Genomic DNA, 13,331 nt, shown 5'->3' on the forward strand with positions numbered 1-13,331 from the left:
CCAGAAGTGACAAAACTTCTCAAATGTTAACTCTGTGCTTTACATTCCTCATTAAAAACAAAAACAAACAAAAACACCCCTCCAAACAACAACACCCCTAATGCTATTAATAAAGTCAAATTGGGATTTCAATTCAAACATGTAAGTTCTAAATAGACATTTCTAAGCCACAGAAATTATTTTTATTAGTAGTATTTGGTAGCCCCAGAATATGTTTGCAATGTTTCACAATGTGTTTATTCTGCCAGAAAAGATTTGGTTTTGTTCATGTGCTTCAAAATGAGGTTGAAGTATCTCTAAAACACACTACAAAATCAGGCCAGTATGCTGAAGGTTCACGCATATCATGAATCTTCCAAATACAATGAAGCCTTTTTTTATACCATGAAGGAAGAAACGTCACTTAAAACTGGTGAACAGTCTAAGGATTTGTAATTTTTCTCAGTATCTTTGTACAACATTTCATAAATTTAAACACATAAATGTATTAATGAAAATCTACCACCAAGACTGCAGCACAATACAAAGACAGGGAACAAACATGATGAGCTACATAGACAGAGTCAAGGACGTTTCCCTTCAGTTTTGCGGAGTTGAGAAATAAAAATGGTAAATTCTAGTCTTGTCAGCACTTATGTGGCACAGGATTCCAGGATGTTTTGCATGAATCATGATTGCTAAATTATTTCTCATGTTTTAACATTGTTCTTACCACTGTTTTTTGATCAGTTTCTTCATTAGGATTTTTTGCTCTCCAAGGTAAACGAGGACACCAATTTTCAACCTATAAAACAATCACATGAAAATGAATCATTCTATTCTACTTCCAGCTGGTCACTGGCAGCTCTCTCACTGCCCTTCTATTGTGCCTTTGTATGGTTTAAATAAGGCATCAGCTGATGGGTAAGTCACCGCAAGGTAAAACTGCTTTGTGCGAGAAAAGCTTAAGAAGACTTTTTGCAATTCAATACTATTTCAACCTTGCAAATTTGCAACCAAAAGTCACATTCAGATATTCATTCATTATAATGAATACAGGAGATAAAACCCTTTTGAGACAGAGGTCAGCTCTTAAATGTTCTAAATATGGTTTCTCTGAAATGTTTTCAAAAAGTGCTATTTTATTCTTCTAGGCCTTAAAAAATTGTGTTTGGGAACATTTCCCATCTCCCTAGAATACAAAAAGGCAAAGCCTGATAAAACCAAGGATCAAAGTTTACCTGGTAGCAATCTAGACAAAAAGTTGAAAGACGACTAAAACCAAAACCAGTCTATTTGAAGGGTATAAGTAACATAATTATAACATAAGTAACAGTATCCACAAGTACTAATAGCTGTAATTCTCAGAGAAACACTATCAGTGTAAATGCAATACTTCTACTATCGTCTACTAGAAAAAAAAATGTATAACAGCTAGGAGTTGGGGAAGAAACAGCAAATGGATGAAAGTCACTGAAAGCTCCTGTGCTCTCCCTGGGGATCTTGCTTGTCTTGTAGAATCTTTATTATTCATGTGCCTTGAGAAATTCACTTTGGGGATAAAGGAATTTCACTGTTGGAGGCAAACCCATGGAAACAGAAACAGAACTGTGCACTGTGAAAAGGGAGAAATACAAAAATTTATAGCCAGCTAAGATACCCCATCACTACTGATTAAGTTCTCAACTCCCTGAGAAGTTGAACTCCAAGCTGGTCTTATGGCTCCTACAGTCATAGACTTGTCAAAACACAATTTCAGCTTAATCATGCTGCAGTAAGCCTGAAGCATTAGAGATTAAAAGCTTAAGATCATACCAAATGATTACCTAGAAGACCTGTTACATGCAGGGAAATTAACAGACATCATAACCTCATTTAAGAGAAGAAATGCCTCAAACTAGGTTCCTCAGACAAATTATAGAAGCATTAATTTGAATGCTATGACTTAATCTACTCAATGTATTTAATACATTTGAAAGCAGTCACTTGATCAACCTTGTCTGCAAACATCTGATTCTTCAGTGGTCTCCAACTCTGGAAACATACTAGAAATTGTAGCCATTAATGATCTGAACCTTGACTGATATAAGCTGTGGAATCACTGGTGGAAAAGATTTGTAAGCTCCATGTTACAAATCATGCCCAGTCACAACCTCTCTTCTATTTTCAAATAGTAGAAACTTAAAATTGATCTGTATTAAGATACGACATTTCAAGAACTACTGTAAGTGCCCCTTTTCTGGGTCCATGTATTTCACATTGCACCACCAGGCATTCTAAAGGAAACAAAGATTTTTCAGAGCTGCCAAGGACAGTTAGCAGCACGTCTCACTGACACAGAAACAAATACAGGTTTTCTTGTGCTTTTAGAAATATTCCCTCTAGTCTAAACTAAATTACAGTAATTGTAATCACAAATAAACACTTAAGGAGTAGACCCAAAGCAATATCAGTGTACGCAGTTTGTTTAGTACTCATTTTTTCCCTATTGATATTCAGTCAATTCCTCATTTCACTGGAAAGACCAACTTAACTCACTGGAGGATTTATCAACATACTCTTCAAAGTATTACCAGTTGTTTTGTTATTTTCAGCACTGGGAAGAATGCATAGGCATTATCTTACAGAAAAAGGAATGAATTCTGCTATTTTTTATGAGCCAATAGCTTACAAACTATAAGCTTTAGATGGGGGGACAATAATTAACGGGAACACCAAGCAAACAACTACCCCTCAGATGGAAACATTATGACAGCAAAACCAGCCAAAATGCTAATATGAATTCTATCATTCAGAACATTGGTTAATTTTGCTGGTAATTAAAGAATCAACTAAGTCATGGTTCCAAGAAAACTGAGAGGAAAAATCAGACTATGATAAGAGTGGCTGCCGGAGGGCAGAACACGCAAACACTCAACACCGCAGATCATGACCCAGAAGTCACTTATAGATCATAATATATATTATCATGCAAATACAGAGCAAAGACAGAAGTGAAAAACTACAGCAGGGAAGTCTACACAAGCCGTAACATCTGTATTTAGAGGCGCCTAGTACGTGAGAAATACCACAGCTGTAAAAAAAGTGAGGTTTTCAGAGGGAACAGAGATATTTCTCTCTATCTGTTGTTCTTTCTTCCCTGTTCAGTGAGAGCTATGGGTGAACAGCAGCCTATAGACACTTTGGTAGAAGGGAGACGGATCTCAACCTATTCAACTCCACAAGGTAACTAGGACTTCAGAGAGAGCCTTTGTAGAACTAGGGGAAAAGGAAACTATAGCACTGACAGGCTTCTGTTACATAATTAAAAAGCCTGATGATTCCATGATACTTATACAAGATATCTAGCAAGTTGCTGAGTTTTATTGCTGCCCTTCTCAAAATCCACAACAGTTGCATTTTTATATGTATTTCAAGCAAAAAGCTTCCAGTTAACTGTGGGTTTGTATTGCACTATGTAAAATTAAGGTCTAACAGCAGTACAAAGCCTCAGCAAAGACTGCTTAAAACTCTTGTAAAGAAATAGTGCTCAATATCTTGTCAGAATTAAAAGTAACAGTTTGCACTAACCAGATGAGTAGCAAAACAAACTTTGTCTTCCTCTCTATTTAGCCTCATGTAATGATGCACAGTAGAGCAGAATACATGTTGCTTCTGTTGCATCACTTCTGGAAGATGTGTAAAAATTACCTAAATAAATATACTGTTGGCCTTTCTCCAGACACCCACTTTCTGCTCTTCCATTACTTGGCCTTTGTCTCCTGCCCAGTGAACCAATATTCAGTTCTAACTGAGCACGTCAGCATTTCCTGTCCAGAACACACAATTCCTCACTTTTAAGCCAAAGAACGACTTCTAATTGCAGCTCTTGGAAGGACCTACAGTTTCGTGAGAACTTCAGATGACCTAGAAAGTGGGTGGGTGGTTTTTTGTTTGGTTGGTTCTTTTTAAGAGTCAAGTATTGCCACTTCAGCTAATTGCTTCAGGGTTTCTGGTACAGGACACCACAAGGATGCCTAGAACTAAGTACGAAACCTAAGCGGTTAAATGATTTTCCCGGTCGCCTCGTGAGACTCAGATACGGCCCACAACAGTAACTCGAGCTGTACTCATCATTTCTGATCAAGTTCTGCAGCTGTTCTTCTCAGATTCAGACTATTAAGCACTGCCATGGAAACTTTTCTGAAAACAACAGTGGCTGCTATAGTCATTCAAAAATGCAGGGAGATGCTAATGAATTGATCTTCTTTCCAGCAACTACCAGTGAAAACTTAATCCATTTTTCTCAGACTTATTGATGTAAGATAAGTACAAGCCGGGGTTTTTTTTTTTGGTGAGTGCTACTTCCAACTATAGATGTGGGAGAAAGAAAAGTAAGGAATGTCTACAACTGCTCAGACTGGCTTGAGTGGAGGCCTTTGATGTCCTTCATCTCATATGACAAATAATCACCAACAGTGCTATAAGCTCTGTGAAAACACCTGGTGCCCAGAACTTGCTTTTCTCCCCTTGCTCCCAAATTGCCTAAGGAAAGCCTATCAGCTTTCCCTGAAACTACCAGGGACAAGACAGGGATAGGGCAGGGAATGTGAGGATAAGAATTAGGGACTTTGTTTTGCAACACATTTTCTGAAAGCTTCTAATACAGACCAGGGCGACAGGTGAAAACAAAACAAAACCAAGCTGCTTTGGTTGACCAGGTATTGTACCATCTAACTCACAACAAAAAAGTCTGCAGAAAATGCAACAGCATTAAAGTGTACCTTGTCCTGGGACAGGAATATCTGTGGTTAAATAACACATACAATGGAAAAAAAAGTGTGCGTGTAACGTGTGTGTAGATGTGCATGCATGTGATTGTGAGCAGGAAGATGATACAGCACGTGCTAAGGCTGCAGTACACAGTTACAAACGAGGTATTGTTCCATTCATCTGCACCTTTTCTCTGTCACCGGCAACAGTGACAGAAAGGATTATGATTTCACTTAAGCATCTAGATTAAATATCCATCAGAAATGTAGAAATACTTCAGCTTTGTATTTGTTTAGGTACAGAATATCCACACCCAACAAGCCCTAAGTTTGAGCAAGAGGAAGGTGGACAGCAGTGCTTGTTTGCACCCTGCCCTTCAACTTGCTAATACATTTTATTTAATCATTTGAGACAAAACACAGAAGTTGTCTCCAAAGAAGGAATGAGGACTCCTTTCCCCCGCTTCCCAGAACAATTTTCCTCTCACTGGGTTCTTTCTCTAGCTTATTCTCTCCATAGCAACCAACTGTTACACTGCCATGCACATGATTTAATAGGAAGGATGTGGTATCAGACTGCAGATTAGCAGTTAAAGAAGACTGTTGGGAAGCAGCAATTGCAGAGTTGAAGATGGACCATTTTTTGCATGAGTGGTATAAATGCTAATATATTATTCAGAACACATATTTATCTTTCTTCTGTCGTATTTTTGAATAAGACCAGCTGTACCTAGTGTCGAATTCAAGGCTAAAGCATATGTAGCTATAATAGCTCCATAAGGTTAGGTTGCATGGTACTTTAGAAGTCCAAAACTTAAGTGCTACATGATTCCAGATTTTGGTGAAAAGCTGGTGTTCTGAACTGCTTTGGGGTGTGAAGGCCCAGATTTTGCTTAAACTGAACTCAATAATTTCTCTGATCCCTTATCATGGGCAATCTACTCTCACAGTGACATTTTCTTTACATAGCTTGCTAGTAAGTGACTTAATATCAAAAAACACCACAAACAAACCTAAGAAATTAGAAGATTATGTCTTACAGAAGCTTTGCAGAATAACTTTTCTTCAGAAAAACAGTGAAACTGAAGGCAAGTCAAAATTTCAGCACTCGGCTATATTGTAGAGCAAGGACTTCGAGCACAGTTGTTATAACCTGGCAAACATCTGTAGCACGGGGGCAGTCTGAGCATCTTCCTAACTGAATGTACACTCTGCCAGAGGCTCTTCACATCCAAAATTTATGGAAGTCCTTGGTGCTTTGTAAGAGTCATAGTGGGAGTTTAATAAAGCAGAGGCTGAAGGGTACTCTCTCTAAACACCTGGGATGATCTTCATTTTGGAGTCTTCTGAAGGGCAGTTGCAGCCCATCTATAGGGAAACTAAAGCAACATTCTCTGCACATCAGGTGAGCAGTGTTATTGCTCAGTGTAATTTGATCCATGGTGAGATGCTACTATTAAGTACCTATGTCAGTCCCAGAGTGGGAAATAAAACAAAACAAAACCAACCAGTGCTGCAATATCTGGTGAAATAAGGTGCATCTTTAAGTTTATCAGGCAGTAGGAAGGCAGACAGGTGACGACTCATCATGTTCACTTCAAAAATCCATTTGAGAATTTGATGTGAAAGAAGTGCTCCCATTGGGAATGTGACTTTCTTAACTCCTCCAGAAGGTGTAATACCTATATTTTGCTTAGCATTTCCTCAGTGATAGGTAGTCATTTTGAAGTTGCTACAAAATCTGCAGTGTAGGAGATGACTGCCTGCCTGTTTAGTGAAATGGAGGAGTATACAGGTAACTTTGGATTTCATTGTTTCCAAAGGCAATCCCAAACATTGGGTGTTAGGTACCCTCAGTCTCAGGAACACTGCAACACAAAATCTTATACACAACCAGTAGTCAGTAAATGGCCTCTTAATCCAATGTCAGCAACATGTACTAGATTTGATTCCTCTCCTACATGAGCATCTCTGCCTTTTCCAACAAGAAAAATACTAATCTCAGTTTAAAATGATCAAGGTAGAGAAGACTACTGACCCCCAGTCACCCAGATCCAGAGGAATATGCTAATGGATGATCTGGAAACAAAGTATTGACAATCATTAGCATTTCAGTTTCCTAGGGGAATAAGTAAGACGACTTAAGAAGTTCAAGCTTTTGCTGGTTTACATTTCAGACAACAATAAGATTTTTGTCATTTTTATGAGTAATTGTGTAGAATTCAAAGAAGTTGGTTTCATGTTAAATTACAATGAAGAAATCCAAGTCATTAACTCATCTCAAAGTCAGAAATTAGATTACACATGCAGCAAAAGTTTTGTAAAGGGGGACTTCACACAGATGCTAGCAAACTGCAGTAAACCAGCAACACCACAAGGCTTTACGGAACCTGTATAATTACAGTTCCCAGGTGCTTTCAGTAGTATGTGCCTCAGACTACAGCTTGCAGTCTGGAAACAAACCCACATTCAAAATCAGTTTCAGTTTGTATTTTTCTGCTCTATCTTTCAAAGCAAAAGTAACAGTGTAAAGAAAAATACTACACCAATCAAACCATACATTCTGTTCCCATCGAGTCTGAACAACTGAAAACGAGAATTCTCTGCAGTGGTATACTAGCAAACGGGCAAGAATCTCAAGGACTGGTCTTTGAAACAGTTTTAGTCTTGAAGTGTTGAATCTGCTTCCAAGATGGGTACAAAATACTATGCTTGCATCTGCAAGGTGAGCTGGAGATCCAAAGCCTGGGATTTAATGAGATCTGCCCAGCATCAGCAGATGTCAATGGAACAACCCCTGGGTGGTGGTAACTCCACGGTAGCGAGTGGTTGCCCAGCAGGCACAGCCGCAGTCCCTCTCCTGGGCAGCTGGCAGTTGTTGCAGAGAAAGCACATATCGAGATGAGAAAAGGAGTGATAAGATCCTTCCACTTTTTTTTCTTTTTTTTTTTTTTGGTAAGCTGAGAAACTGTGCAAAAATCATTTTCTAGAATATATTTTTAAAAGTGTCATTCTTCCGCTGCAAGCTGACATTTTGCAGTGAAATATATTTTTGTACCGTCTAGAAATTCATTTTTTCACATTTCTCCCTAGAGGCAATGCCATCCGTGAAAATTATAACTGTGGCAGTGACATTACAGCGTTAAACAAGTGGCTTTTTCATAACTAAATGGTAAGTTTAAAAGGAAATAACTCTTCTCAGCGGACAAGTTTGTATTACGGTTAAAAGTAAACAAGTCCAAACCATCCAGAAACCTTAGAGCTGCCTAGACTTGCTTTTCAATTTTTGCTGCTTCTAATCTCTGTGTTGCTCTGTTTTTCAAGAGAATTTAAGTCTGGTTTTGCTATTCAGGCCATTTGTGTCTCCTCTAGTCTTTCAAAGGCTCCAGCACAATTAGTGTTACAAGGACTGCACAGTTGCATATCATCCACCAGGAGTGATCTGATGCCTGCAGCAAACCAGCAAGACAGAAGGACAAAATCCTTGCAGCTTTATTTGCAAGTCTGCACAGGACAGAGCTTTAAACAAAACCCACAAGCCTGAATGTGCTGGCTTGCCTCTTGCTTTCCTTCCGCTGCCATGCTTGCCTCCCATATGGCTCAAGCAGCCAAGATACAAGAAGGGAGGTGGAGAAGTTCCACTGGCTGTTCTTGCATTCCTGCAGGAGCGCCCTTCAAAGCAAACCACTGGAGGCAGAAATGCTAAAACTTGCACTTGTGCAGGCTCTGCAGAAGAGAACACTTGGGGCAGCCTGGATTTTGACTGTGATGTTACTATTTTGCAGACAGACGTGGTGACAACATAATGAGGGCACATGACAGATCCTCAAAGACTCGGTTTTATTCCAGGCTTTGTTTCTAAATCTTTGCGCAAACCGTGGGCAAGTTACTTAGTGTCTCTCTGGCTCTGACCCATATTACACACCAAAATGTAATATTTCCAGATCTTTTCTTTACAAGTTTAGAATTGTATTACAAAGAGTGCTATTAATAGAGGAGTGTAACATAATACGCTAGTGGAACTGCTTCAGAAGAAAAAAGTAGATCTCAAAAGAGTATGAAAGAGCACAGGCACTTGTCACACGAGATAGTAGAGGTGATTTTAAGAGCAAAAGTACACATATGCACAATTTGATGCATATCAAATTTGGTAAAACACATTATGTGTGCACAACCATCTCACTCCTATACTGTAAGCTTAAAGTAAAAAAAGAAAAATCTGAACAGTAATATGCTTCCAGTAATCTAATGCATTTTAATATTTTACATCAGCAGTTTTGACTTGAGAACTCTGTAGACACATTTATCATACAGCTGTGCAACCATACTATAAACTGTCAACTCTTCATCACTGTCCACTTTGACAAATGACTCTCGCAATAGCATTTCCAAGTTATCCTTAGCAGCCAACACACCTCATAAATCCACATCATTGTAGTGTTATTAGAATTTCATTTCATGCTTGCATTCGCAAACATTTAAGCTTTCAACCTCTGCTGCTGGGCATTAATCATGGAATTAATCATAGGATTAAGAATGTCAAATTTAAACTCAAGGTTAATAATATGCTCACCCAATATTAGTTTGACATTCTATCATGGGAAAACACTTAAAAAAAAGAAGTACAAGACCTTTGTCTGAAGTTAACAAATACACATGTACATTAATTGTACTGTTGTTCCATCAAGAAATGAGAGGTTGCCCAAATTCACTATTGCTGCTTAAAGAAAAATTCTAAATCCCTAGACCTCTGAGAAAACAACCATTTTGGCTTCTGTAAATCTGCTTACATTTTGCCACGAGGATGAGCTGAAAGATCAATTATGAAAAAACTAATGGCATCGAAACTGATGATCAGAGGAGATTGTCACAGAAAGTACTGTCATTTAACAGAAATACATAACAATAAATGTCATTTAAGAATAATACATTGTCCCATTCCGTTGACATGTATCTTCATTTTTAAGGTACATCTCCATTAAAAACATGAAGCATTTGCTGGTTGACAGAATAGTAATGTGCTGATGCTAAAACATAACCTTTTAGTAGAAACTTAGATCAGCTTCAGATGATTACAAAACCGTATCTCCAGCTTTTATGATAAAAAACAGGATAAATAATATAGACGATCATATATATTTTTCTTCCCCAGCATGACAGCCTCTTAAATAAATCAACATTTGGTACTAGCAATGGGATGAGTCAAATTTGTGATTCAACTTAGCTTTTTTTATTTCTTCAGATACGTGTTTTGGATATGCTTTTAACTATTATTGTTGCTTCAAGCAATGCCCCTGAAAGTTCAATGACAGTCAGCTGAGTAAATTAATGGAAACTGTTTTCATTTCAAACGAGTTACTTATATAACAGAATTACTGTTTTAATCTCAGATATGTCATCAAAAAACCCAGCTGCACCCCCTCAATCCTCCAGAAACTACAAAATTAATAGCAGTTTGCAACTCTGCAGCCACATGGGCCCTTGTAGCTCTTTGCAAGCAGTAAATATCAATACTGCTTCTGAGATCAGTTGCTCTAAGATATCAAAATTTTACTAATAAGAAAGTGATCAAGTGATCAAATATACCTGTGTCTGACACACACACTATAGGCCAGTAATAGAGCTCATAAAATTGATAGAGAAAATTCATTCTTGGAAAACAAGTGGCACTCAGGAAACAGGAAGTCCGCATAAAACCCACCAGAGCAAGAACCTCACTTGGCTGTGTACAAAACAGAGCCTTTGCTTCTGATAGGTACAAAAAGCTTTAGCCAATATATCTGTAATTTCTCTCAAAAACATGACTTTCAGGGGTTTTTTTGTTTTCTGTAACAGACTTAGCAATTCATGAACAGTCTCCAAGTTGGAAGTTGCTATGCTGCTTAGCAGGACATACCATCGAGATCCACTTCCCATATTTTACCTTCCAAATGCCTCTCTTAAAATCCTTACCTGTCACTACCTCAGGAGCTACAAAGAAAGCAGCAGAAAAAGTGTTCAGAGGCAAGGGTCTATGACTGAGCTTCAACAGGATACTTAGCATAGGCTTGCTGGAGGGTTGCTGCTTACAGCACTTCAGTTACAAACATCAGAATTCTCCAGCCTAGAAACTCCTGAATGATTTATGAATAATAGCAGCACACTTCATAATAATTCAGTTTTAATTGCTTTTTCCGCTTTATAGTATTTTTCTGAAGAAAGTTATGATTTCTTTTGAGAAAACTTTGCAGTTACCAGAACTACGGAGGCACTATGATGTTCCCCTTCCGCAGATTAAAAGGTTACTGACCTCACTGAGGTAAATAAAAAAGGAGCACGTGGACCCATCTACACCATAACTTGCGTAACAGGGATCCGATCGCCACATATCTTTCATCCACTGTAACAGAACAAAAACACAGTCTCTTAGGTTTAAGTACCATGTGATCTCTCTATACTATTTCACACTGAACTCAGGAATAACAGGGGAAAGCTGCAAGTGAATATATCCAACCAGATAAAAATCACGAATAACAGAAAAGGAATTTTCATAGTATTTGGCAGCATACTGCATCTCTGCATTCACCTGCACTGGGGAACTACCTACATACCAGACGTGGATACAGTTTATACAAACTGGAAGCCAGGCAAGCAGAGACAAATATCAAAAGGAGAATATAATCAGGGAGCAGACACACGGGCATGGCTGGAGCTGCCTGCATTGCACCCCGTGTTACACTGGCTCTGGAATTTAACAGATCATTTCAGTTACCGAGATTGAAATCTGCTCAAGTCTGCCAAGAATCTGACATTTCTGCAGAAGCAAGTAATTAATTTAAATTTGTATTTTAATATTCAAATAATGTATTACATAGTCACTATGCAGCCAGTTTGTCAAAACAGATCAAAACACAGACCAGAGATTCAAAAGTAACAGATTATTTTTTTAAATACTATTGTCTAAGAATTTTATTTAGATAAAAAAGGCAACATAATTTCCCATATACTTGGGTAGTTATTTGCTTTCACTTTCAGAAATAAATTGTAATACTTGATAATGATATTGAAGTGCCTAGCAATTTTACTTTTATCCACAACTACTTAAACAGTATCCTTACATTCAAAATGTATCTTGGGGAAAAAAAAAAACCCAAAACCTCCATCTCTGCAAGTTGTTTTTGTTTGGTTTGGTTTGTTATTTCCTTTCCAAACAAAGTCTGATGGATTTCTATATTTGGACTTTCCCACTGCTTTATTAGTAAAATACAGGATTTATACAGAATCAGCTGTGAACTCCAAAGCTCTGGTGGCACACTTAGTGCAGCACCCAGCTTGTGAGCAGAAAAGACAGAATGCTTTTAATGGAAAAGGGGAAGGGAGGAACCAGACAGAGCTGTTGGCAAAGAGGGGAAAAAATCTGCGCACAAATGTCTTGCTGAAACGGGGAAAGGGCTGGAGTGAGGTACCCACAGAATCTCAGTCCTGGGGCAGGGGAACGCCAAATGACTCATCATGGGGAAGAAAAACAGGGCTTTAAAAAAGGAGAAGTTTGTGAGTAACAAGACAGCATTCAAATAATAAGGTATTTTACTAAATAATCTAGCATTTTACTATAAAATGGCATTTTATGTCTGTCTTAATAGGATGTCACTTCATTTCTCTGCAGCAGCAGGATTAAAGGCTCAAGACACACACTCCTAAACATCCGGTTTTGACCCAGTTGTTCTTGTTTTATGCCATGGTCTGAGTAGTGATCTCTTGCAATATATGTTCGGTTTTTAACAGAACACACATAATAAGATTAAAAACAGTTCAGTTACCTTTATTTTCCCTTCACAGTGAGGAAAACCATCCATAGGAGGCAATTCACACTGTTCTTGGGCTCCATTTATGAGATCTAAAGAGAAACATAGACCAAACTGAATTTCATTTCACAGTTCTGACAGGTAGCCTTATGAATCCTTCATTTTATTTTCATGAATCTACAATCCAGACTGACTGACTGAAGAGTCCTACTGTGTAATATTTGTTGTAACATTAAAACTCGGTGTGCTCTTTCTGACTAAAGAAGAAAATGGTTGCATAGATTACACCTCTGACTCGCAGTAAAAATGCTGAATTATAAAAGCTGGTCTATGAAGACTTAAAAATTAAGCTAACCCACACTGAAAATACTAAAAAGCAAAATACCTTCCTAATCGAAGTATGATTACAACTACTAAATTGCAACAATTTGTTTCCAATTGTCAAATATTTGTAAAGGGTGTATTACTCTTAAACATAAAAACAGATTTTCGAGTTCTGTTCTCACTTTATCATACACCCATGATCTGCAACTTGGCATCAGATACATGACCCAATTAATAAATGTTGCAATATGATCTAAATTTACAGCTGAGCAGCACTACATCACATCTCATGAGAAAAATTTCCTATGGTCTCCCAAGAATTTTTTTCTTTTTTACCTATTTTAATATTTTATCGTTCTAGATTTTTACAGCACATGAAGGGTATTATACAGAGCAACACTTCTAACCCATGATTCAAGGAGAAAGGAGCAGTTTTAAAGGACATTGCCACACCAACTCCAGGATATGACTTTCTTCTAAGAACTTTGAAGAA

General features: G+C 37.9%; 1 protein-coding gene across 4 annotated transcripts in view; it reads right to left on the bottom strand.

The window, feature by feature from the left end:
• Nucleotides 1-13,331, bottom strand: part of MGAT5 (alpha-1,6-mannosylglycoprotein 6-beta-N-acetylglucosaminyltransferase) — a 122,596-nt gene that overhangs the window by 48,150 nt on the left and 61,115 nt on the right. For all 4 annotated transcript variants that reach the window (XM_065840549.2, XM_065840551.2, XM_071810780.1 and 1 more), the window contains 3 exons: nucleotides 12,530-12,606; nucleotides 11,020-11,109; nucleotides 713-784 (listed from right to left, as the gene is read on the bottom strand). In XM_065840549.2, coding sequence (XP_065696621.1) covers nucleotides 713-784; nucleotides 11,020-11,109; nucleotides 12,530-12,606 — 239 coding nt within the window. The remainder of the gene's footprint in view (nucleotides 1-712; nucleotides 785-11,019; nucleotides 11,110-12,529; nucleotides 12,607-13,331) is intronic.

This window comes from Patagioenas fasciata, chromosome 7 (assembly GCF_037038585.1).
Source record: "Patagioenas fasciata isolate bPatFas1 chromosome 7, bPatFas1.hap1, whole genome shotgun sequence".
Taxonomy (NCBI): Eukaryota; Metazoa; Chordata; class Aves; order Columbiformes; family Columbidae; genus Patagioenas; species Patagioenas fasciata.